At 40.5% G+C, this 23233-nt stretch overlaps 2 protein-coding genes across 3 annotated transcripts in view; one reads left to right on the top strand and one right to left on the bottom strand.

Moving 5' to 3' along the window:
* Window positions 1-941: 941 nt before the first annotated feature.
* Window positions 942-18217, bottom strand: chrm5b (cholinergic receptor, muscarinic 5b). Of its 2 annotated transcripts, none has more exons than XM_061051732.1 (2): window positions 17371-18217; window positions 942-2956 (listed from the first exon to the last, which is right to left on the bottom strand). In XM_061051732.1, exon 2 carries the CDS (start codon window positions 2881-2883, stop codon window positions 1342-1344), a length of 1542 nt encoding a protein of 513 aa, XP_060907715.1. In that variant the 5' UTR covers window positions 2884-2956; window positions 17371-18217; the 3' UTR covers window positions 942-1341. The 2 variants fall into 2 exon arrangements, with proteins under 2 accessions (XP_060907715.1, XP_060907716.1); XM_061051733.1 differs by lacking the exon at window positions 17371-18217 and adding an exon at window positions 11476-11898.
* The window catches only part of aven (apoptosis, caspase activation inhibitor), a 39241-nt gene continuing 19733 nt past the window's right edge, over window positions 3726-23233 (top strand). The window contains exons 1-2 of the mRNA XM_061051734.1: window positions 3726-3961; window positions 5797-5968. Of these exons, the coding sequence (XP_060907717.1) occupies window positions 3767-3961; window positions 5797-5968 (367 nt within the window). The 5' untranslated portion in view covers window positions 3726-3766. The remainder of the gene's footprint in view (window positions 3962-5796; window positions 5969-23233) is intronic.

Raw genomic sequence — 23233 nt, 5'->3', positions numbered from 1 at the left:
TATGTACGGACTGATGTGTGATTTCTGTAGCATACACGTTCTCCATGAATGACATCCTACAGCATTCCTATTACATCGCTGTTCTCTTGATGGACAGTTTAAAGTTGATGAAGCAGAAACAGACATATCATATTTTATATTAAACACGTTCCTCTTCGAACCCTGCGTCTACAGGCTACATTACCCACAATGCAACGTAATCACTGACTGGTGTAGTTGGAGATTTTGATGTGTGGTGCCAGTAGCTGCGGATGTGGCCTCCAGCCAAGACCCTCGAACAGAAATCAAGGACTGGCCTTGAGTGGTCTGGAAAGCACAATTAGCCACTTCAAACAACACACCCCAAGCCTTTTTTTTTTATAATATGTTCAAACTTGTAGTCCTTTTTTACCCCCCTGACTCTAGTGACATATCATGAGGCAGTTTATCACCAAATGGCTTTCAAAGAAATACAGTAGAACGCATGGATGTAGTTGAAGTGACCTCAATTGTGGGTTTTCTGAAGCGTGATGTGAAGCCCAATAATGGCGGTCACCATAATAAGAAATGCTTTCTCTGAATGAATTATTTAGAAGCAGGCAAAGAGGTGGCAGAAACACACCCATCTAGCTTGTCCTGGTCATCATCTTGTTAGCATATCCAACAATGCAAAACAGTTAAAGGTCAGTAACAGATTCAGGTGAAGTGAAGCCTGTGTAGCCTCCTGGAAAACAGCTACAACCTGCCAAGCTTTCATTCAAATCAGCCATACCCTCAATTATGCAAAACTCTTGGTCTTATCTGAAAATGGATGAGGTATCCAACAATCCCCTCCACATTTTTTGCCAATAAAAAAAGATAGATATTTATGTATTTGCACCAGGCTGTAAATATGTTTATTTCTGCTGTATAAATGGGAATTTTAATATGGGCTCCATTAGGGATTCAGTGGTTCTTAGAGATAGCCTCTAGTGGACACTCGAGGAACTGCCACGTTTCTCACTTCTGCATTGGCTTCATGTTCATCACTGGAGGTTGCTGCTTTCTTTCAACACGCTTCGAGCACATAAAAATCACTTCCACATCCCCTGTAAACAACTCGTAGAAACAAAGCATTTTCCCTTTTTAAAGATAAATAATCTGAACTGAACCCATTCTCGAACTGCCGTTAGAATCTGTAGCCACCTTGAGGATGAACATTCTCCGATCAAATCGTTTCTTTTTCACCTGCATGTACTCACACAGCAAAATCACATGCAGCACTTCATGCTGAAGACGCCCACTCACTACAGTATATATACATATCAAGAAAATCTAGATATCGAGAAATACTAATTAGCCTATATGCTCTTATGTCGCGGATCAAGTCATTTTGTTGTTGACATTTGGGTTTTGTCCACACCAGTACAGCTTGTCCTCGCCTCTCCTCCTCCTCCTCCACTGGCAGAGCAGCAGCATGCGGAACGTCTTCTGGAAGGTCTTGTTGCACAGGGCGTAGCACATTGGGTTGATGGTGCTGTTGACGTAGCACAGCCAGTAGCCCAGGTGCCACAGGGACGTGGGGATGCACTCGGTGCAGAAGGTGGAGATGAGCACCATGATGTTGTACGGCGTCCACGTGAGGATGAACGCCAGCAGGATGGCGCTGAGGGTCTGGGCCGCCTTCTTCTCCTTTATCAGCACGTTCCTCTTCCTCTTGGTGATCTGGTTCTTCAGGACGGGGTCCATGGGTTTGGAGGTGGTGGAGGAGGCCGGGGAGGCGTTTTTGGGGGGCTGCTCTTCCACGGGTGGGCAGGGCGAGGGTGTTGCAGTCACAGGTTTGCCGTTTTTACCTTTGGAGCCAGGTTTGAACTTGTAAGAAATGTGCTTTTTGCTGTTCTTCTTTAGCGGCGTGGAGAAATACTGATCCTCTGTGTAATCAGTCACCTGGCCGTTCTTACTACTCTGTCCCATGGCTTGCTCTTCGAAAGATCCCTGTGGCGTTTCGATGGACACATGCTGCTCCTCCTCCTCAGATGAGGTGTAGCTGTTAAAGGAGGTGATCTGATCTGCTTTCACCCACCCCTCATCCGACCGAGTCGTGGTTTTAGTGACATTACTCTGATTAGACGAGGACCAGGAGGCCTGACTCCGCTCCTTCCGCTCTCTGTTGAAATGAAAGCATGAGTGGATGATCGTCTTCGGCGGTTTCGTCCCCTCCGGGACGTTTTCCGGGGCGAGCCCTTGCAGCTCTGCCAGATCCTTGGTCCGCTTCTGCGTCTCCTTGTAGATCCTGCAGTAAAGGATTGTCATGACCGAGACAGGGATGTAGAAGGCGGCGATGGCGGTCCCAAATGTGATCACCGGCTCTGTCAGAAACTGGATCTGGCACTGGTCAGGAGGCACTTTCCTCTCTCCTACAAAGTACTGCCAGCACAGAATGGGTGGCGCCCAGAGGATGAAAGACACCAGCCAGGCCAGACCGATCATGATGGCGGCTCTCTTTGGAGTCCTTTTAGCCCGGTAAGTTAGCGGCCTCGTGATGGAGAAGTACCTGTCAAAGCTGATGACCAGTAGGTTCATAACAGAAGCATTGCTGGCTACATAATCCACCGCTAGCCAGAGGTCGCATGCAATGTTTCCCAAGGACCAGTAACCCATCAGGATGTATGTGGTGTACAAGTTCATGGACAACACTCCGATGATGAGGTCAGCGAAAGCCAAACTCAGCAGGTAGTAGTTGTTGACAGTCTTAAGCTGGCTGTTGACTTTGAAGGACAGCAACACCAGCACGTTGCCAACAATGGTTATCAAGCTGACAATGGCTGACACTGTGGCGATGGCGATGACCTCCCAGAGGCTGTGGGGAGCGGCCTGGACATGGGTTGTGTTGGCGAAAGTGCTGTTTGGGAGATCTACGTCCATGATGCTAAGTTATGTGTGCTTCGGTTGACAGGTCAGAGAAAGGTGGCCCCCTGCGGCTCCATCAAGATTTGAGCTGAAAACAAAAAAAAGACAAACAAGAAGAACATGTTAAATGTGTTGTTAAACTTAACCCCTGAAAAAAATCTCAGTTTTAAAGAGTCACACAACATACATGCACAATGCTTTATAAGGCTTAAGTAGCAGTATTCTGTGTATTTAGATTATGTTTAGTCCTAATTAAAAATGTTGAATTCTTCACACTACAGTTTGAATAGAGATGTTGAATACAATGCTGCTTTCTTACCACCAATTTACCAGCTTTATGTGATAGGATTAACCTTGTTTGGTCTCGAGATTGTAAAAATGTATGCACACAATCACATCACTTGAATTATCTGTATGTTTTATTTATTTGATGGTTTTTAAAAAGGGGGAAATTAATTAAATCTACTCTCGAATTTAAGTAATTTCACCTCAAAATAACAAATACGACTATAGGAGCAAGTAAAAAAAATATTAATATAGCTTTCATCCCTTAGGTTCAGAATTGTATAATAATAAAATCCCTTTTGCATTACATATTCACATTGCATGTACAATTCAACTGAATAGGCTATAGGTTGGCAATTTGTATGACATATTTTTGTATGTCTTTAAACTGTTTTGTTCAAATGTCGTTGTTCAAATGTTAGAATTTTTTTAAATGAAGTATAGAGTATTTTACTTTTGCAGATTAGTTTGCTAATTATTATTTCGGAAAAATCCGGACTCGGAACCATCCAACGCTGTTTTGTCGTAGGCGCAGTTCGATGTAACACTCATTTCGAACTCTGCGGTGTCACCGGGTGTCACAGACTAAACTGTCCGGCCAAAGTTGACAGCAATGGAGGACAGAGCGAGCAGAGGCAGGGGAGGCAGCTGGAGAAGAGGCGGTAGGGGAGGAAGCGACAGCGACAGTCACGGCGGTGAACACCGAGGCAGAGGGAGAGGAGGTCACCAGCGAGGCAGGGGGAAAAGAGACCACTACCGGGGTCGTGGACGCGGGGGAAGCGGCCGTACAGCGGAGTTCCATCACCGGGTGAGGGAGCGTGGAAGCTGCGTTGTTTTTGGCGGTCCCACTTCAAAGCTCCGCCAAACTCCTTTTAAAAAAGTAGCGATTTTGTATCTGCGTCATCAGGAAAATGCTCTTAAAGCTGTCACGATAATACACAACTTCCCCGTTTAAAACTCATTAACTCGGCATTAAAAGCATTATATTCATCACCCTCCATCAAAATAACATGTAAAAGACTAGTTTGAAAACTTACGATACTAAGTTTGTGATATGACGTCATTACGTTTGCCTGTACGTTTCCCCCCTCATATAATCAGCACAATCAGTGTTTGCTTCAAGATACGCATCAGTACCATAAAGATTGGATTGCAGTAAATTAGAGAAGTGGTGTTTGTGTAAACATCATCACTTCAATGATACTAAACACATAATGCATATAATGAAATCTTGTCTACGTGTGTAGAGGTGTTTTTCATTGAACAAATTATATCACAAACACTTGAAATGTATCCACAGCACTTAAACATTTGTCATCCTATGATCAGGGCGTCGGGTATGACACTAGAGAGCTCAGCTTCGTTTCCAGCGGGATGTTCTGCCAGTTGATGCTCCTGCCATGGAAACTACAGAATTAGATGGGAAACAATAGGGGCTCAGTGATTGCAATCATACAAATCTCCTTTCGGTACATAGGGGCTTGTTGATTGCAATCATAAAAATCTCCTTTGGTGCATCCATAGCGAACGTGGGGTTGTTGATGATTGTGTTGCGTGTTCGACTTGACAGGGGATCGGAAAAACTGAGCAAAAGAAGAAGAACTCTGTGTCCTTATGAGACATCTCCTGGTGCACATATCCATGACAACTTTATTTAAGGCTTGTGCAGCTATGTGATCGAGGAAGAAGAAGAAAAAACACATTTAATGAGTTTGGTTTTACAGTGTGGTTTGCCATTTACTTTGACTCTTGTGTTTGGCTTAGCTACATATACTGAATCACAGCTATGTGTTAATGAGCATGTTACAAAATGTGCTCTGAATACATTGTGTAACACCATCTATTCTGTGGTATAAGTTCTAGCTCTTCTTTTTAGATGGTGGGATGGTTGGCTGTACAGCAGCCAAACGATTTTGATGTTTTATCAATTTCCGGATGTATTTGAACAACTTGCATTTTTACTTCATCTCTGAGAGATGATGGTACAGAAGTAAAATATGTATAAAAACAAAAAAACAACAAACATCGAATTGTGTCTCCAAGACTTTGGAAGACAATTTTGGTCCATACAACGTCATGTTCATGTAAAATAGAACAATAAACTGGAGCTGACAAGCCTTTCTGATAAGCTATTTTTATCGTAACACCTGCACAAACATTTGGGATGCCAGCTTGCCAGGGACTTTGGTTGAAAACTGGAGGGTCCCCTGGTTCAAGTCCCGGTGCGGACCATAATATGGAAGTTGGTCTGGTAGCTGGAGAGGTGCCAGGTCACTTCCCTGAGTTCTGCCGAGGTGCCCTTGAGCAAGGTACGGAACCCCCAAAAAAGTCTGGCACACTCCTTGTGTAGCAGCCCCACTCTGACATCTCTCCACTAATGCGTGTCCACAGGTGTGTGTGAACATGTCTTTCAATAACAGAGTGTAAACCAGAATTTCCCTCAGTGATTAATTAAGTATGTAAAAAAAATTCTTTATCTTCATCCTTTCCCTGCATTCAAATCAAAAAACTCAATTAGGAAATGCATTGTAATAAATGTCAGGCATTTTTCTTTTCATCCATACGAATCAAATTTGATCACTTCTGCTTGTGGTTCATTACCTTAGCTCGGTGGTTTAACTCTTCTACTTTCTTCTCTGTTAGGATAAAGATGAGGGGGGCGACTTTCAGGAGGAAGCGGAGAAGATGGAGGTTTTCTCCAGGAGAAAACTGGAGTCTAACTGGGACCGATATGCTGAGTCAGAGAGGCAGGGGCCCGAAGACGACACGCCCACTCAGAGAGGAACTGACTACCACGTCCTGCTTGAGTCAGCAGGTACGATCTGGCCAATTAAACCTTTTGTGAAGTTTGATTTTACCCACCACACCCAAAGTGCACATTCAATCCATGAGCAGGAGGAACAAGTCCGGGGAAAGAGCTTCCAAAAACATGAAAATAATCTCAGAACACCAAGCTGATTTGGCTTTGATTTTAAGAACTGACATATGAATCAGTGGACGGATTTCTGGACTCCTTCGGTCCGTTTTTTTGGATTTTGGCTCAGTTTGCATGACAAACAGATTAAGCCAATTTATCTCAGAAAAAACTGGAGTGACAAATTTCAGTGCAGTTCCCACATTTCTGTGTGCTTCTCCAACATTTTGCCTACTTAGAAGTGCAGGCTCCGTTTTAGCAGAAATGACTAAAGCATAACTGGATTAATGGAACTGTATTATGCTCCACTGAGTCCGATGGTACTCGTCTCTGAGTCATACTGAGTCAATACTTGTTGTTTTTGAAAAACTTTAATTTCTCTTTTTGGACACTGCTGTGAGATGGCTGCATTGTTCATCTTGTCTTTGTTTGCTATATTTCAGCCTTTGTCAGTGTTTGGTGGTCCTCTAATCTCTCAGCAGTCTCATCCATATTACTTTTGATATTTCTTTCAAACACGTAACAAAACTCAGTGATGCTTATTCCTTCACATGTAGGACTGATCCAAGATATAATGTAAGACCTTCACTTTAAACTTCTGGCTTAAATTGTGTTAAATGAGGAAGAGGGTCGTCGTCCAAATCTGTTTTTTTTGAAAATATTTATTATTTTATGTCATTTTCCTGGCCGGCTGAAGAGAGACAGGAAGTGTTGGGAGGAGATTGTAGGGGTTGACATGCAGCAAAGGACTGAGGTCGGATTCGAACCCTCGGCCCCTGTGATGAGGACTACAGCCTCTGTACATGGGGCAGGCGACATCACCACTAGGTGATCCCGCTCCCCCAAAATATTTGCTTTCCATTGTCATTTTTTATTTAGCTGTTGACTCCCTAGAAATTATTGAAGGACTTTAACAAGAGGAGAATATGAACCATGTAAACGTGGCAAAAAAAGAAAATGTAAGAAGCATACAGGTTCCATGTTTAGTTACTTTTTTGTAACTTTCCTTTAGGTTTAGTCTTTAAATTTCATTTATAAAAAGTGCTAAGCATAATATTTAAGAGCCAAATTTTACGTCTTCAAATTCTTTTGTCCTCTCAGGTCCACCGACGACTCCTCTGCTGCTTTCATAGAAGAGAGTGAGTCGTGCCCTCCGGGCTGTGCTGTTAGCAGCTCATCTAATAATAAGAATCTGCAGCCTAAAATAGAAAGAGCATCTGCATTATTAAATCGATTTAACTTTATAAATCTCTATTAAATGTGAACGTCTGACTTGATGCAGACAAAGGGCCGATGAGGGAGCGATGGAGACATGTTGTTTTCTGCCTGTCCCTCTCCTTTCACATTATCATGTGCTTCACATTTTCATAACATTGTTTGAAATCACAGCTTGTATTGTTGAGCATTAATCGAAAGCAACTAAGGTTGCAGGTTGTTGTGACCACTAGTTGACAGTGTAAGTAAGTGTAAGTAGGAACATTAGACTGGATGTAGTTACTGTTTGATAATCTTAGTGTGGATGTTACAGCTTGGTGAGCTTAAGATATGACTCTGTGGATCTGTATTGGAAACTATCTGAAGTAGATCAAAACTGAGTGCAGACTGACAGATTTTCAACATCCCAGGCTGTCCTAAATAAAAAAAAATCATAATCTTTTCCTCTCATTTTCATGAACTTTATTTTTGTAAGTAATTCTAAAAACACATCCTCTCAGTAGTTTGGCTGTAGTTTAGCATTCTTGTGTCTGTGTGTTACTATAAACATAGACTTCCTCTTCCACCTGGATGTCTGTGCCTCTGTGCTTACACACTTGGACCCTCTTCTATCCCTGGGCTCGGTTTTTACTTGTATCCATCATTTTCTACACTAGTAGTTAGTGAATGATTTACTGACTTTCCTCACATGGTCGCAGTAGTTGTAAAGGCAAGGTGATACCTTCATTTTTTTGTGGTTGAAAGTCTAAAACAATTCACTTCATGATTATAGGAAATATAGAAATGAGTGAATCTGACTGTAACAGAAGAAAATACTTGTTTTGGCCCGTTACAGGCAAATAAGGAATTAGACAACACACAGACTCACATTATTAAGCACGTACATCTGCTGTTGTGTTGTACTTAAACAGTCTAAAAGCTACATTCTGCTTCAAACTATATTACAAGTCAGCTCTTTCACTGGAGTCATTATGGCAGCGATGCTTGAACATGTTGATGTAAAAATCTGGAGTCACCGAGTCGTCCCTTTCAGCCCGTCTCCTCTGCTCTCAGCATGACTGAGTGGATTTCATAACATACTGCTGCAGAGAGGAAAGCACTTCACTGTGTTGAGTTTGAAAATGTGCAAATGTTTGGTTTCATATCATCAAGTGTTGGGTTATTTTAGTTTTTATATAAAAACAGGATGTGGTCTGAGTAGAGAATTCACCTGTTCTAGCAGGGTTACACCAAATCGTTGACCTTGTATTAACTAACAAAACCACTAACAGTGATTTTATAGAAGTGGAAAGCATGGCACTTAAAGGTGACTTTTTTTGAAGATAATTGTGTTTTTCCCCACTATATACAGTAATGGTCTGTGTTTTTCTTTCTCAAAGTTCTATCAGGGGTTCAACTCAAAAGTTTAATTGTTGATACAAATTAAAAGCAGCTGTGATAAGAGATGTTCCCAGCCGACTCTTTTCATTGTAGGTTAAAAGGAAATTTTGATGCCTTTAACCGACTAGTCTGAAGGGCAAGAAAACGGTCAAAATTGAGCACAATTTAGGTAAAATTGTCCGCAGGTAAACAAAGTAATTAAGTTTGCCAAGTGTGGCTAACGTTAGCAGTGCCGCCCCGCCAGTTTGCGGTCCTCATTGCAGCTTACGTCCACATTCCTGTTCTAAATGTAGTTATACTTAGCTGCGATCAGTATGCCACTTTAACCTGACGCAGCCTACGTAAATCTTTATCTCTGTTTTCTAGATCAAAATCCTGTCAAACCGCACTGCTCCTTCAAGATGCTATCATTAACTGTGCTTGTTTACATCCGGGTAGTAGAGCCGGGAGAGCAGGCCCATCAACCGGAGCTACAGTCAGTGTATGGCTTCAAACCCCCCACTAGTGGCTGCGATTGCAGTTTGAGTATAACTTTTGACCGGCATTGAAGAGCAGAATATGAATAATTCATTTGACTGACACCTTCACTGTCTTGGCTCAGTCTCACAGCTCCAATCAGTTTTATTTTCAGCTGCAACAGGAAGCCGAGAAAACAACTCCAACAACCAACCCACTGTGCAGTACTTGTCCAATACCAAGTTAGAACCAAAATTAGAGACCATCTGGTGAACATAGTGGACTTTTAATGTAACCACGAATTAGTTTGATAACTACGGAAGCCCTAAGCAGACATACATCGATACATTTTATTTACTCAGTTATTTCCGGTTGTTTTCGAGAGATCTTATTTATCTCGTATAACCAGAGTTACAAAAGCATAAAACAAACCTAGAACTAAGTTTTGGGCGATGGCAGCATGGCCGTTAGTGATCTGGCCTATCACAGTGACAAGCCTATTGTTTCGTTTTCTAGATTTCCAGAACAGTACAGATGTACTGGTCAAGCAATGAGCTATAGTCCGAACATGTTTGTTTATAGTATCAGGCTGTGAACATGTTTATCTTTGCTGTAAAACATGCGTATTAATATGAGCTCTAATGGGCCTTTTTGCACTTTTACAATGTCATCATTTTACAACAATGGCGATTGACAAGAGCCAATCTTTAGCAATAAAAATACAGGTGTTATTGTCACAAACCTAAAATTACCTGTTATACTATTATTACAGTTCCACTGATAGATATCACTAAATGTTACACACTGGTCTGTGTTAGGTGTTATGGAAAAACAATATAAATCTGGGACAGTCATTATGGTTATTTTTATTTTTTGGCATTGAACATTTTGAAATGAATACATAAAATAAAATAAAAATACCCCAAAAATCTAGTTTTAGTTCTTTTTATGGTGTTGTTCTATTATCAGCCTTTTATAAAAACCCATCATTTTAAATTTTAAGTCAATTAAGTCACAATTAAAATGTCATTAAAAACGTATCAGGGCTTAATGTCCAGGAGTTGATACTTAAGATGGGCGCAGGACTTTGACTTTTATGTGTATTTGAAGCTGTGGGGCCATATTTACCTTCATATGGGTGTTTAAACATCTAACTGTCTGAATAGGATTGTTTTTTCTTTTCTCTCTCACGCTGTTAGAGGAATGAAGAGTGCTGCAGCGACAGGTCTCTCTCCCCTCTTGTTGTAGTGTAAATGCCAGAGGTTCTCCTGTGAGTTTTTTGACTCTCTGTGTTTTGCCCACATTGTCAGATTAGTCATGCCGTGCAGCAAGAGGCTGCCGCTCTCTGGAGGATACTTAATTGTACGTGGGAGGCAAAGCTTTCCAGAGTCGTTTTTCTGGGCCAATTAAGGTAGCCATGAAATCAGGAATTCATTACGGAAACCTCCCTTCTACCAATGGTTAAAGCTATTATAGAATACTTATTATATCACGGCCGCTTTGTGTATCCAAGGTGTAGAAGTGGTGGATTAATCTGTTTGTTTTGTTGGCAGCATCGGACAGGATGTACAGGTCAGATGTTGTGTATTTTTGGATAAAAATGGCCCGAAGCAGCGAGTCTTACGAGACTCAAACTCCCCGAGCAGAGAGGTCAACAGCAGCGCTTTACCTGCACTGTGATGGAGGCGTTAGACATGAGGAGAGATTAAGAGCTGATTTTACAACATTTTCATTAAATAAATACTTTTTTTTTTTTTTACAGTGCAGTAGCGCAGTATTTAAGTAACAACAAGAGTGTTTTCTGTGATGAAAGGCTCAAATATAATGATGTTGTTTCAGGAGCACTGTTATTAGAGCCGAGCCCATATGAACAACCTAAAACAAAAAAACAGTATAAATATATACCTGAGTGGGCGGGGATTGTTTTGTTTCTGACAGTAAAGGGCACAAAGCATAAAAGTGGTGTTAAAGTGAAACAAGGTAACTTTTAAAGCTCTGAAACTTGACTTTTCATGTTCCACCAATATCCTCTATTTATTTCACTATCAACTGATGCATAGTTTAATTTATAGCCTACAAAACATTGGTAACCGTAGTTATCACCAAATATGGTGACCACCATCGTTGGGCTTCATGATGCCTCTTCTACACTGGGTCAAGTCATTTAGGTTGCGTTCAGGTTGTATGTACAGTAAGGATGTGCGCATTAAGTCTAGTACCGGTAAATGGTTAAGCATCATCGCCCTAACATGCGGGCAGCAGAATTATTGGTCGGTTAAACAGATTATTAATATTTGTATATGCTGACACTCGATGATGGTAAAATGTTATGTTCAAACTGCAACGCATCTACCCACCACTAGATGGGGATGTAGCCCTAGGCCGGCTGTAGCTCCAGTTATTGGGCCTGCTCTCTTCGTTCTACTGCCTGGAGGTAGACAAGCGCAGAGATCAACTTAAAACTCATAGGAGCTGTGCGTCCGGCAGACTTTTGATAAAGCACATTGAGATAAAAATGTATGTAGGTTGTCATCAGGTTAAAGTGTGATATCACCTGTGGATGCTTACCTGCAGGAGGGACAGATGTCTGCACTGCTGGCACTGCTAACGTTAGCTACACTTGGCAAACCGAATTACATTGTTTTATCCGTTGGCCATTTTTTAAACAAACTGGGCTCTATTTTGACTGTTTTCTTACCTGTAGACTATTATGGTGAGTTAGTCTGAATTTTTTTAATTTCCGTATAACTTGCAAGGGAATTGGTCGCTAAAGGAACATCCACAGTTTAATACAGTCCATATGGGTTGGACGAGAGGTTTATAAAAATATTAATAATAAAAAGTGATATAGTTTGCATTAGTCAGAGTCCCTACATTTCCCACTTGTTTACTGTAATACTATAAATAAGTATCAGTGTTGTCTCCTGTTTTAGTGGGTGCCGGAGCACTTTACTGCTAAAGTGATCAACAAGCTATTTTTGTTGCCATGGTATAGAAACCTAATGTGTTTATTTTGTTTATGACTCATATAAAAAATCATTAATATCCTAGACATCTATCTAAAGATAAGAGAAAAAAAACAAAAAAAAAACATTTGAAGTGGAGGGATCTGTCTTTAATGAAAGCAACTCCCAGAGTTACTGGTGAAGGTAGGAACAGATAACAAAAAAGAAAAAGAAAAATGTGATCATGAGTCTTCTTGCTGAGGAGAGTACAAACACACCTGTCAGCACCAGCAGCCTGGTTCAAGAGCTCTGAATCCCTTCAAACATCACAGATTTTTTTTCAGCTACAGAAATGTGGGAGATAAAATGATAATTCAGTCTGATTATGACCTCTAAGTTCCTTTTGACTGGCAAGATGGACTGTTGCTTCACAGCTTCAGTGCCAGCAGGAACAGATGGAGAGAGAGGCCGAGATTTTCTGGCTCAACAGACGGACAGGAATAACTTTAAGCAAAGCTGTTATTCATCTGAAAGCGTGATTTCATGTTCAGAAGCAAAATGTTTGTTAAATAAATTAATAACAAAATGAGACTGTAATGTATTCAGCATTTACATTTCTAACAAATGGAAAGGTTGGAAACTCTGAAGAGTTGAATAACTTTGCAAACTTCTCTTTTCTGATGAAGATCATGTGTTATGGTTAAAAGCCCTGGACCAGGAACAGTTACTTATTGACGTTTGAAGTGAATGATATCATCCCAAATTTGTAATTTAAAGGTCACATATTATGCAAAATACACTTTACTATGCTTTTTGAACACTTATTTGTGTCCCTAGCCGGCCTACAAACCCCCCAATTATGAGAAAAGTCCATCCTCACCATCTCTTGTCTACTCCATTTTTCAGAAAATGTGTGCTCAAACAGGCCATTTGGAGATTTTCCCTTCATGACATCACAAAGGACAGTAACCTCTCCCCCAGATGGTTGACACTCACAAAGCTGTGTGTTTCTTCTGCCTTCTGAGTCTGCCTTCTCACATTAAATAATTGGGGATGGCGCGAGAAAGCTAGCCATATCCCCTTCCAGAGAGGGGGCGTGGTCAGACACAGCTCATTTACATTTAAAGGTACAGACACAGAAACAGCCTGTTCTGAGCAGGGCTGAAATAGAGGGGTTTGTAGACATGATCAAAAACAGGATTGGAGTGGATTTTAGCAAGAAACTTCACAGATATGTTTTAGGGACATCTGACACATGTTTAAACTTGTTTAAAAGGAGGATAATATGAGTCCTTTAAGGTAAATGGAATGACAAATGTTCAAGAGCTGAAATCAATTGATTGGCTTTAATCAAAGTTATCTCAAGACAAACTTCAAATAGGCTTTTTTGGTTAATCAGTCAGGCTCTAAGTTCAGTACTGCATTCAGTACTAATTTAAAGGACTTCTGGCACTAAAATAACACCAAGTATTCACACACTACGTGGATACAATGCAGATTTTTAAGTGAAAAATGCAAAATAAAGACCACTTGTCCTTTTAAGTAGAAATGTCTGGCCAATCTATTTTGATTTCTAATAGAGTAGTTTGGACATACGGTGGTTGATTCTCCTTCACAAGAGCTCCATTTAAAGCCCCGCTGTACTCGATTTGATTAGAAAATGCAGCCCTATTACATAAAAGGACTGTTTGATTTGAAGTAAAGGTCATTTTTAATTTCTTTTCCTGGATGAATATTGTGTACCACTTGTCCAAACACACCAGGTGCTATTAACATTCAGGTGTTTGAACAACAATCAGTGATAAGAAACACTGGCTAATTAATAACAACATCTGTCTGCACTGAACCTGAACCGCCCACTACTGCCACCTTGTGTCTGGTTGTTGGTGAATGTGCCCTCCATGCTTTAGTTGTCTATTGTGGTGAGCTTCAGGTATAGCTCACTCAATGTCTCATATACGTGTTTATTGTGTAATAGAGTTACATGTTGTCCTGTTGGGTGCACGTAACATTTACTTCAGTAGGGTAAAGGATATGTGCTTTTACTAATACCTTTAATTTTTTATATTGTTATTTCTGCTCAATGCTGCTCCACGTTTGTCCTGCATGTTTAATGCATTTAATGCAGCCTCTTGTGTAACCTGCATGGTTTATGTATTTTCACCTGTGGCTACTTACCTGTCTCCTTCAGTACTGTCATGATATTTCTATTTGTAGCTTTTAGTGATGATTGAATTATTTCATTTTTTTTAAGGGAGCCTTTTTATAAAATCTGGCCGGGGGCAAACAGATGAAAACGAGCTTTTTCGCTAACAGAAATGTTTATTAATATGCTCTGACCTTGTAAAGTCAAATCCTTTTTCAAGGATGAAACCTTTTGAAACTCAAACTATTCCCTGACCAATGCGTTTACAAAACTTCTTTTGTGCGTTAATGTTTTTATCCCCTTGAGTTTATCCGAATTCATGAACCAGAGATGATCTGTGCTGAATGGCGCCTGTATTGATTGAATTGAAACACAAGTTGCTATGAAGCCTTGAGGAAGAAATCGCTGTCGTCTCTTTTGTAACCTGAAGGTGATTTTATTTAGTCAGGGTGTTGCATTCTTGGGGGTTGATTGTGCTGTTGCCATGGGTAATGCTGCACACATGTCTCTTTGTGTGTTTGTGTGTGTGTCTGTATGACTTGGGGGAATTTCTGGACAGTTATTTACATCCTACCACGGTCATCTATCTGTACACATTAAAACAGGGATCAATCTTTATCCCCCGCAGCCGTAGTTAAGCCGGGCCCGTTAATGGGCACCTATCAAGCCTCAATCATAATGAGACAAAAGGAAATCACATTAGAGCTTCGCTGATCCTGCTAACGAGATTGACAAACACAAGGACGTTCTCCTAACTGAGATGAATAGTCCCAATCACGCCATTCATTTCTATGTTCCGGTGTCATTATGGATACTTGATTAGCTGCGTGGACTGGAGGACAGTGGCGTCAAAGCAGAGGAATGAAGCCCGTCCTGAGCTGTCCGGATGGCAGAAATAGGAAACAAAGAATTACAGGTGATCAGTTTGTTTGCCTGTTTGTTGATTTATGATGAAGGGGGAGGAGGAGGGTAGTGTGACGCTAAATAAAGCCACAGGTGGATCAGGCACTCTACACCGAGATCATCCCTCTACTCACTTTGATCTCGAAATACCTTCGCCATAGTTTGAGTGTCTTTATTAGGGCTGCAGTCTTTGGCTGTCTCACGATTCGATTCTTGGGGTCACGATTCGATTGAGAATCTATTTTTCGATTCAGAATGATTCTGGATTCATGATTCAAAGTCTGTTTTTGTATTAGTACACACTTCAGGGTCTACTCCAGTCATCTGTGAGACTGGCTGAATTTCTTGCTGCTCCATTTTGCATTCTACTGAGTTAAAAAGCTAGCCTTAGCACTTAGCAGGGAGTGACAGATAAGCCAAAACATTTTTTTTATGAAGTTATGAATCTATTAAATATCTCAGAAGATAAGAATCTTGATTTTTACATAAATCCTTTTTTCCCTTTATGCTACACATGACAATTACTCTTGAAAAAAACTGCAGATTAACTTCTTAATTTGTCCCTAATTCATAAAACCTCAGGAATTAAAATAATGTTCACTGCTTTTTCCCAGAGCGGCAGGTCAGTATTTAAAAAGGAACGTTTTAGACAAGCATCGATCCAAAACCTTCACTAGCAATCCTCATGCAATGAAGAAAAATCAGATCCTTACATTAGATTTAAATATGTTAATGTTGAACATTTAAAGTGAGAGAGTTAAACAGCCACTCAGGTATCACAAATGGTGCAGCAACGATTGATTATTTTTCAATTTTTGTCGCCGTTGAAACTCTTTGGTCTTTGTCATTTTAGAAAAGAATGGAGCATGCCCCTCATTGTCTCCTAGAGCTGAAGCTGATATCTTCTAATTGCTAATTGCGTCCAAGTTATCGTCCAAATCCAATTATATCCAGTTGATTATAGAGCGGGTATAATTGTTCATTTCATTTGCTCGTTCAATCAAATGAAAATGAATCTGCAACCATTGATAATCAATTAATAACTCAAGCAGATATGTCGCAGAGACGCCAAGCATCGGCTCTAACACATCCAGGCTCTTGAAAGTGAGGATTCACTTCCTCACTTGGTCTTAAAAACTCAGATGTGTAGATTAGTAAAGCTTCTCAAAATGTTTTTAAATACTTTTGGATGTCATGTGTTTTAAAATGATACCAACTCTGTTAATAAAATGATCAATGGAATTAAATAAAAGGGTTCAAACTTGAGAAAACTTCAGATCTACAGTCACATTTCTAACTAATTCACATTTTGTACTGAAATCTGGGCGAGTTCACCTTCAGTTTTTGTCTATTAAAAACAAGAAACTGCACAGTATTTGGTGCCTTAGCCTAGGACTTCTATTTTGGTTGCCATGGTACCCAAAAAGGTATCAATATCATTTGATTTGTACTAGAAGCTGAGTTAAAAAATCAAATTAAAAAAAAATCTGGTCTTCTAACAACCCTAATATACATGCACGATATGTTTTTGTTGTTATTGTGGTTCAGACTGTTGCAAAAAAAATACATCTGATAGTTTCCCTGCTGTTTAAGATAGAGAGTCTGGTTGATTCGTACAAGAAGATCGACTAAATTTTTTTTGTAAAAGAAACTGAAAATCTCAAGTTAGAAGGAGTGTAATTGGGGTAATTTGGTCTTATCCCCTGTTTTGTCTGCTCAAGTACAAATTTCACCCTGTTTGGACCAAGCTTGTAGTGTTGAAGCCTCTGAGATCACAGTGGTACAAAGTGTCACATGGCTTGCTATCCCCATGGTTTTTAATGATACCTTAAATCAAATCACTCACCCTTTTTACCTCCCACTTTTTCCTTCATTAAAATCCACACACACACACACACACACACACACACACACACAAACAAACCTTATTGAAGTAAATGAAGTATTCAGGCTCAAATGAATATCATTTATGTGCGAGAGAAGTGACTCTTTAAAATTTGCATCGTACCACTTGTGCTGTAGTGCTCCGAGTGCGAGTTATAAAAGCTCTCCTGACAGCTGATGAACCCCAGCACTTGTTCCATGATTCATTAATATGTTAACTCAGGCTTTTATAACTACTCGGCAATAAAAAATTCATAATGTTAGAATTTATAATATGATTTGACTGAACAGTCACTGGGGTCAGTTGACAGCTGCTCCTGCGAGCTATTTAATTTCCTGCCATAACAGCCACATCAAACAGAATACATACTCACCGTGCACGGCTCTTACAAAAAAACACAATCCTGCTGCGGTACGCGGGCGTGCGTCCAGCTCTTTGATACACTGATTTTTCCTTTACTCCGTCTTCAGTCTGGCACAGTTCTGTCACTTTCTCCTCTCCTCTCTGTTTCACCTCTCACTGCCTCACACTTTCCCCCGCTGCCTCCCCTGCTCCCTCTTGCTGACTTTGATCGCCCTGCGCTCCTCTCTCCAACGAGGTGAAAAACACACTTGTCAAATACAGGTAGGTCATCACAGCATCTCTCATCCTCACCAGTTGCTAAGTACGAGGGGATGCAAACAAGTTTTTCAGCATCTTGTCGCACTGTATCGCTCCTGGACTCTCTCTTTACTGAGATGGTGAATGCAACAGCTGTTCAGTGTCAATGTCCATGTGACAGAGCAGCTAAGGTGCCTCGCTGGTCCTCATCAGACCCTTTTTCAGAGAAGGGTGAATTACTGGAAATGGCTCCTGAACTTCAGCGGCTGTAATCGGGGAGAAATCTCATCAAAGCTTCCCTTTTCACCGAAGATCTTCAACAGCAGCAACAAGTTGCAGTTTTCACTCTTCCTGCAGAGTTAGAGCGACTCCACTGGCAAGTAAAGCGGAGTGAACCTTCTCTGATTCCTTAAGGCTTCACAGCTTGACTGACCTTTTGTCCCCTGCCGGGCTTCTGATTGCTGCTTCTTGGAAGAAAGTCCTCAACAACACGCGGATTCAACCACGAGCCACCGTCAAGAGAAATTCCCACATGGCCGGAAGCCTCATCCTGCATCCGAGCTCTGCACTGAGCAACATGTAAGAGGAAGAGAGGAAGAGGTGAGGAGGTGGAGGAGTAGGATGAAGCAGAGAGGTGGAGGGGGGAGGAGCCGGGGGAGGAGGAGGAGGAGTCCATGTGGGTGTCAACAGCAGTCCAAAGAGGGACGATTGTTTGCCTTTTGTATCGGCAGGAGGAAGGAGGAAAGAGGAAAGGAGGAAACGCATTCACACAATTGCTTCCTCAAATGTCCCACTTCACGGTGACCTTATTAATCCCTGATGTGTTTGACCGTGTGCCCTCTTTAAAAGAAGTGTGAGGGAACTGTGGAAGCAGCCAGAAGGGATTGGCAGAGTTTTTAACCTGCTTTCAGTTTGCAAAGCAATCTCAGACTCCTCTATTGTATGTTTCTTGTTTGACCTTCCCTTTTCTGATAAGCTTCTTGCTGAAGAGAGAGAGTAAACAGAACAGCATTTTTTTCCCCAGTAGGTGATGTGAGGTAAGAAATTTCTGAGTTGTTGAAATGTAAAACAATTTGGTGAAAAGCAGACAAGGAAGGTATTTACGTTTTCCTTTCCGATCCTTGATTTTAGTGCACTCAGTAGTGTGTGTATGGGGATCATAAGGTGCAGGGCTGGCTCTGTGTCCAGCATGTTATGAGTGATCAGATATTTCAACAATCACCGAGGTAAGGCACAACTCAAAATGACTATATCCCAGTTTGTTATCTTTGCCGTTTGGACTGTAACAAAGACGGTCTCAAGTTGACTGTCCGGTTGTCAGGCAGTGTTTCCTGGAGCAATGAGTCCAATGCTAGAGAAGAATGCTAAAACCCTCACTTGACCTCCACATATGTAACCATAACAGAAGAAGTAGAAAATGTATTTATAGAGCACCTTTTATACGGATAGCAACACCATTTGCTTCACAAGAGAAAATACATGTATAGAAAACAAAATACAAGCATACAGACGAGCACAGACAAGAAGATACGTTAATTTGCACAAGCAATTTAAGTAACTGTAACCCAACCTGCTTATAGAGAGACTATAAAATACACAGTTTGATCAACTTAGTTAAATACAGCTGTAAAAATAAATCCTTTTGAGTTTAGTTTAGTGTTGGGCCATCTCTGAAAATGCTTGGTAGGGCATTCCACCTATTTGGAGCACAGAAGCTAAAAGCTGCTTCACCTGCCTTTGATATGCGAGAGACAACAAGGAGACCACCACCTGAAGATCTAAGGCTTCTTGTGGGCTTGTGTGCTATGAGCAAAATTAATTACGGTGTGTGCTGGAAGCCAGTGCAGGGATTTAAGAACAGAGGTGATGTGTCGTGTTGGTTAAAATACGTGCAGCAGCATTATGTTTAAGCTGCAGCTGTTTTATGGATTTTTGGGCGAGTCCAGAAAAGAGACTGTTGCAATAGTCCAATCTGCTTGTAACAAAAGCATGAACTAGTTATTCTGCATCTGACTGTAGTAGAATGGCCCTTATTTTTCAGATGTTTTTGAGGTGTAAGAACGATGATCTGGTTGCGTTTTTGATATAGCTGTGGAAGTTAATTTCAGGAATCTATGATGACACCAAGGTTTCTGGCATGGTCTTTGGGCTTGATGGAAAATCAAATGAGGTGGTCGGTGATTTGTTGTCTTTTTCTTTTGACCCTACAATGATAAAGTCTGATTGTCGCTGTTTAGTTGCAATTAATCTGTGTTTCCACCAGGCTCAATTTTTGCGGAGAGAATGAGATATAAAGCTGTGTATCATCGGCGTAATAATGGTGTTGTATTTATTGTTTTTTTCTGATTTGTCAAAGTGGGAGCTCAAACATATTAAACGAGTGGACCAAGAATAGAAAAAATATTACGCCCATAGGGGACTGGAATATCGCTGTCTTTTGGAGAACATGTTCCTAACACTGTTACTAATTTACCTGAAACTTAATTTGGGGGGTCTGTCTTGTAATTTATTGTCACTTACCAGCAGATATATCTGTATTTACAGCAATACTGCTACATATATATTATATGCAGTTTTTATCAGCCTATAAATCAACCCTCCTGATTTGTTGTCCATTTGGTATTGGTAGTAGATTTTGGTATTGGAAGTTTTCTGATTTCTGTTAGTAATATTGTCCTCTTGGGTTTCAGTGAGCATCATCTGCACAAGGGAAAACAGTTTAAGTGGCGAGTAGGAGTGGAACTCAATCCACCGTAATACAATTTTGAATCCCATCGGTGGTCATCCAAGGTAGATTTAGCTTTAATTAATGTCTGTTAATCAACTGTATGCATGCACAACTCACGATCTAGTTTGAAGCAGACACTTACAGTTTGAAATTCAAGGACTCTTAAGTTGGCGTTCACCACGTTTACTCTCGTCATTTCTGATGTACTCTGCTAATCTGATGCACACTGCGCTGCACAAGCCGAATTACTTAGCAGAGCTGTCAATCGTGGCATTTTATACCACAGAACCTTGAACACAGAATGGCATGATATTGGAAGACTAGCATGACTTCACTCCCAGGTGTCTGTTGCTCTGTCCATTTTAATATACAGTCTATGGTTTATAAACACAGGCTACACTGTCACTAACTTAAAGGCATTAAGGGAATATGTGTTTCATCACAGTATTGGACAACTCGGCTTAGTGTGAGACCGCCCTAAGATTGTGTTATTGGTTTTCACAATGAAAGTAAGATCCTGATGTCTGCTTAGGCTTTACAATGTCAGCTGATTTAAAAGTTAGAAGTAATACAATATTGTTAGAGGATATGAATTGCAGTCATGTTGTTTTGTTTGACTAGAAATCTGTGCTACTCTGGTCTCCCCAAAACCATGCAGCCAGCATCAGTAATGGCTTTCTAGTTTGAGTAGAGTAGAAACACCAAAAAGATCGACAACAAGAGATTGATCTATTATCGACTAAAGTCCTTTGGAGGATAATAGCGCTTTTACATCCCCTTAAAAAATCTCAGCGTACATTGAACCAACGCTGGCTGTTTTTAAAAACCCCTTTTAGCCTCTTTGTTGATGAAGCAAAGCAAAACGTTCTCATTCAGGACTTGACTGTTTTAAAATCTCATCTGTGTGCTGCTTGTGACTGGATTCATGCGCAGCTGTTCATATCAGTAATCAGTGTTCATTCCAGTGGAGGACAGCTTCATGTCTGCCGTCGACGTAATGAGACTAACACGACGTCACGTGTTGTGGAACATGTCATCAGCATCAAGTACTGCTCTTAAAATGACATGAAGCCTCGTACAGGTGAGTAGCGACGATGACGAAGGATAGTGTCGCGGTTATTTATAAAGCCTACTAGAACACACGTTGTTCTCTGACCATTATTTAGCACCGTAATTAAAATGTTCCAGTCATTAACCAGCCCTCCATGTCCCTAAATCACAAAACTTCAGTTATATACCCATATTATCTATTTCTAATTTAGCTCTCGTTTTCTGCCGTTTCTTCTCTCCCACTTTGTTGACCCATGATTACTGATGGATTTACACAAATCATTCTAGTCTGCTCAAGGGCTCTACCTTTTTTAAGCAAGTTTTTCCCCTACTACTGGTACCAAGTAAGATAAGATAATCCTTTATTCATCTCACAACGGCGAAATTTACAGTGTTACAGCAGCAAAGAGCAAGGATTGCCAACAAAAGAAACACACAGTGCACGGTTAAATAGAATAAAAAATATCAACAAAAAATATATACAGTAGAAAAAAAAAAATATATAAAAAATATACACCCTAGATACACAAATATAGATAAGCTGAGAGCTGCAGGTTTAACAAAAATGTAGTCAGGATATTCAGTAGTAGGAACACAATTAAGGTCTTTTACCTGCTTTTTGTAACATAACAATGAGTAAAGTCTTTTTACCTGCTCTTTTGTAATGTTAACAGATAAAGAGTAAGGTATTTTACCTGCTTCTTGTAGTGTCTCGAGATAACACTTGTTATGAGTTGACGCTATACAAATAAAAATTGATTGATTGATTGAATTGAATCATGCACACATGTTATTGCACAAGCTGGCATGATAAACCCAAGCTAATATTATTGCACAAGGTAGGAGTGGATTGTCTGGTTTTGTGATCTACTGGGAGCAGGCTTGGTTGCTCGTGGTGGATTGATGTTGGTTTCTTCTGAATAATACAACGTCTTGAATGTCGCAAGATAAACTCCATAAAGTTTTAATACATTATGTTGATTGATTGATTGATTAATGTAACTGTTTATTATTAATCAGACCAAAGTCTTTGCTGGGAGAAGCTTTAAATATGGAAATCTTTGAAGCATAATTTGAAACAAAGCCATCATATTCCCCCATGTTTTTGTCCTTTACTGTGGCTATGTGAAAAGCTCGGTGATCATTCAAATAAGCCACCGTCCAAATTAGACATTTTTCCTTTTAGCAAAGCAGGATGCTATTGTGCTTGTACCATTGATTTTAACACATGACAGGGTGTGCAATGTGTCACTTCAAATGCAGCAGCTCTGAAGGCTGATTTGTGATTGTTTCATTGTCCGCTGTATTAATTATACTGATTAAAACGTTAACGCAACAAACAATACTTTCACATCCTCAAGCCCTTAAATGAACATGTTTTCACCCCATTAATGATAAAATTGTGTGCATTGTGAAACTCTGTGCAAGTCTTTCACCTCAACAAAGGTATTAGCTTTGAGAACTTTCGCTGCATTATCAGTTATGCTGATGGAGGATTTGGCGACAGAAGCTTCCATTCAAGCACCACCGTTTTTCATATTTCTGGCTCCTTCAGAAATCACATCTCGCCTGAATGGACCACAGCTGTTTCATCCTCACTCTGTGGGGTGGAAATGGTTGAGAGTTAGACCGAGCTGCTTGCTACATTTCTTTGAAACGGTTTTGCTTTCATGTGAATATATCATGCATGTTCCTGCAGACTGCTGAGCCGCAGGCCTGCTATTGATTATCAGGAGAATGCAATAGAAAGGATATGAGACATGTCTAATGTATCCCTCGGGGAGTTAATGTAATGAGGCAAACAGATACGCGCTGATTGCTCCATTTTCGTAGATTGGGCACATCCACCTACACAGTT

This window comes from Labrus mixtus, chromosome 12 (assembly GCF_963584025.1).
Source record: "Labrus mixtus chromosome 12, fLabMix1.1, whole genome shotgun sequence".
In the NCBI taxonomy this organism is placed as follows: Eukaryota; Metazoa; Chordata; class Actinopteri; order Labriformes; family Labridae; genus Labrus; species Labrus mixtus.
Note: the sequence above shows the minus strand (reverse complement) of the source record. Positions and strands in the feature narration are given on the sequence as shown.

Coding starts and splice junctions, on each gene's coding strand:
- chrm5b (XM_061051732.1), bottom strand. CDS start 2,883: ATGGACGTAGATCTCCCAAACAGCACTTTCGCCAACACAACCCATGTC.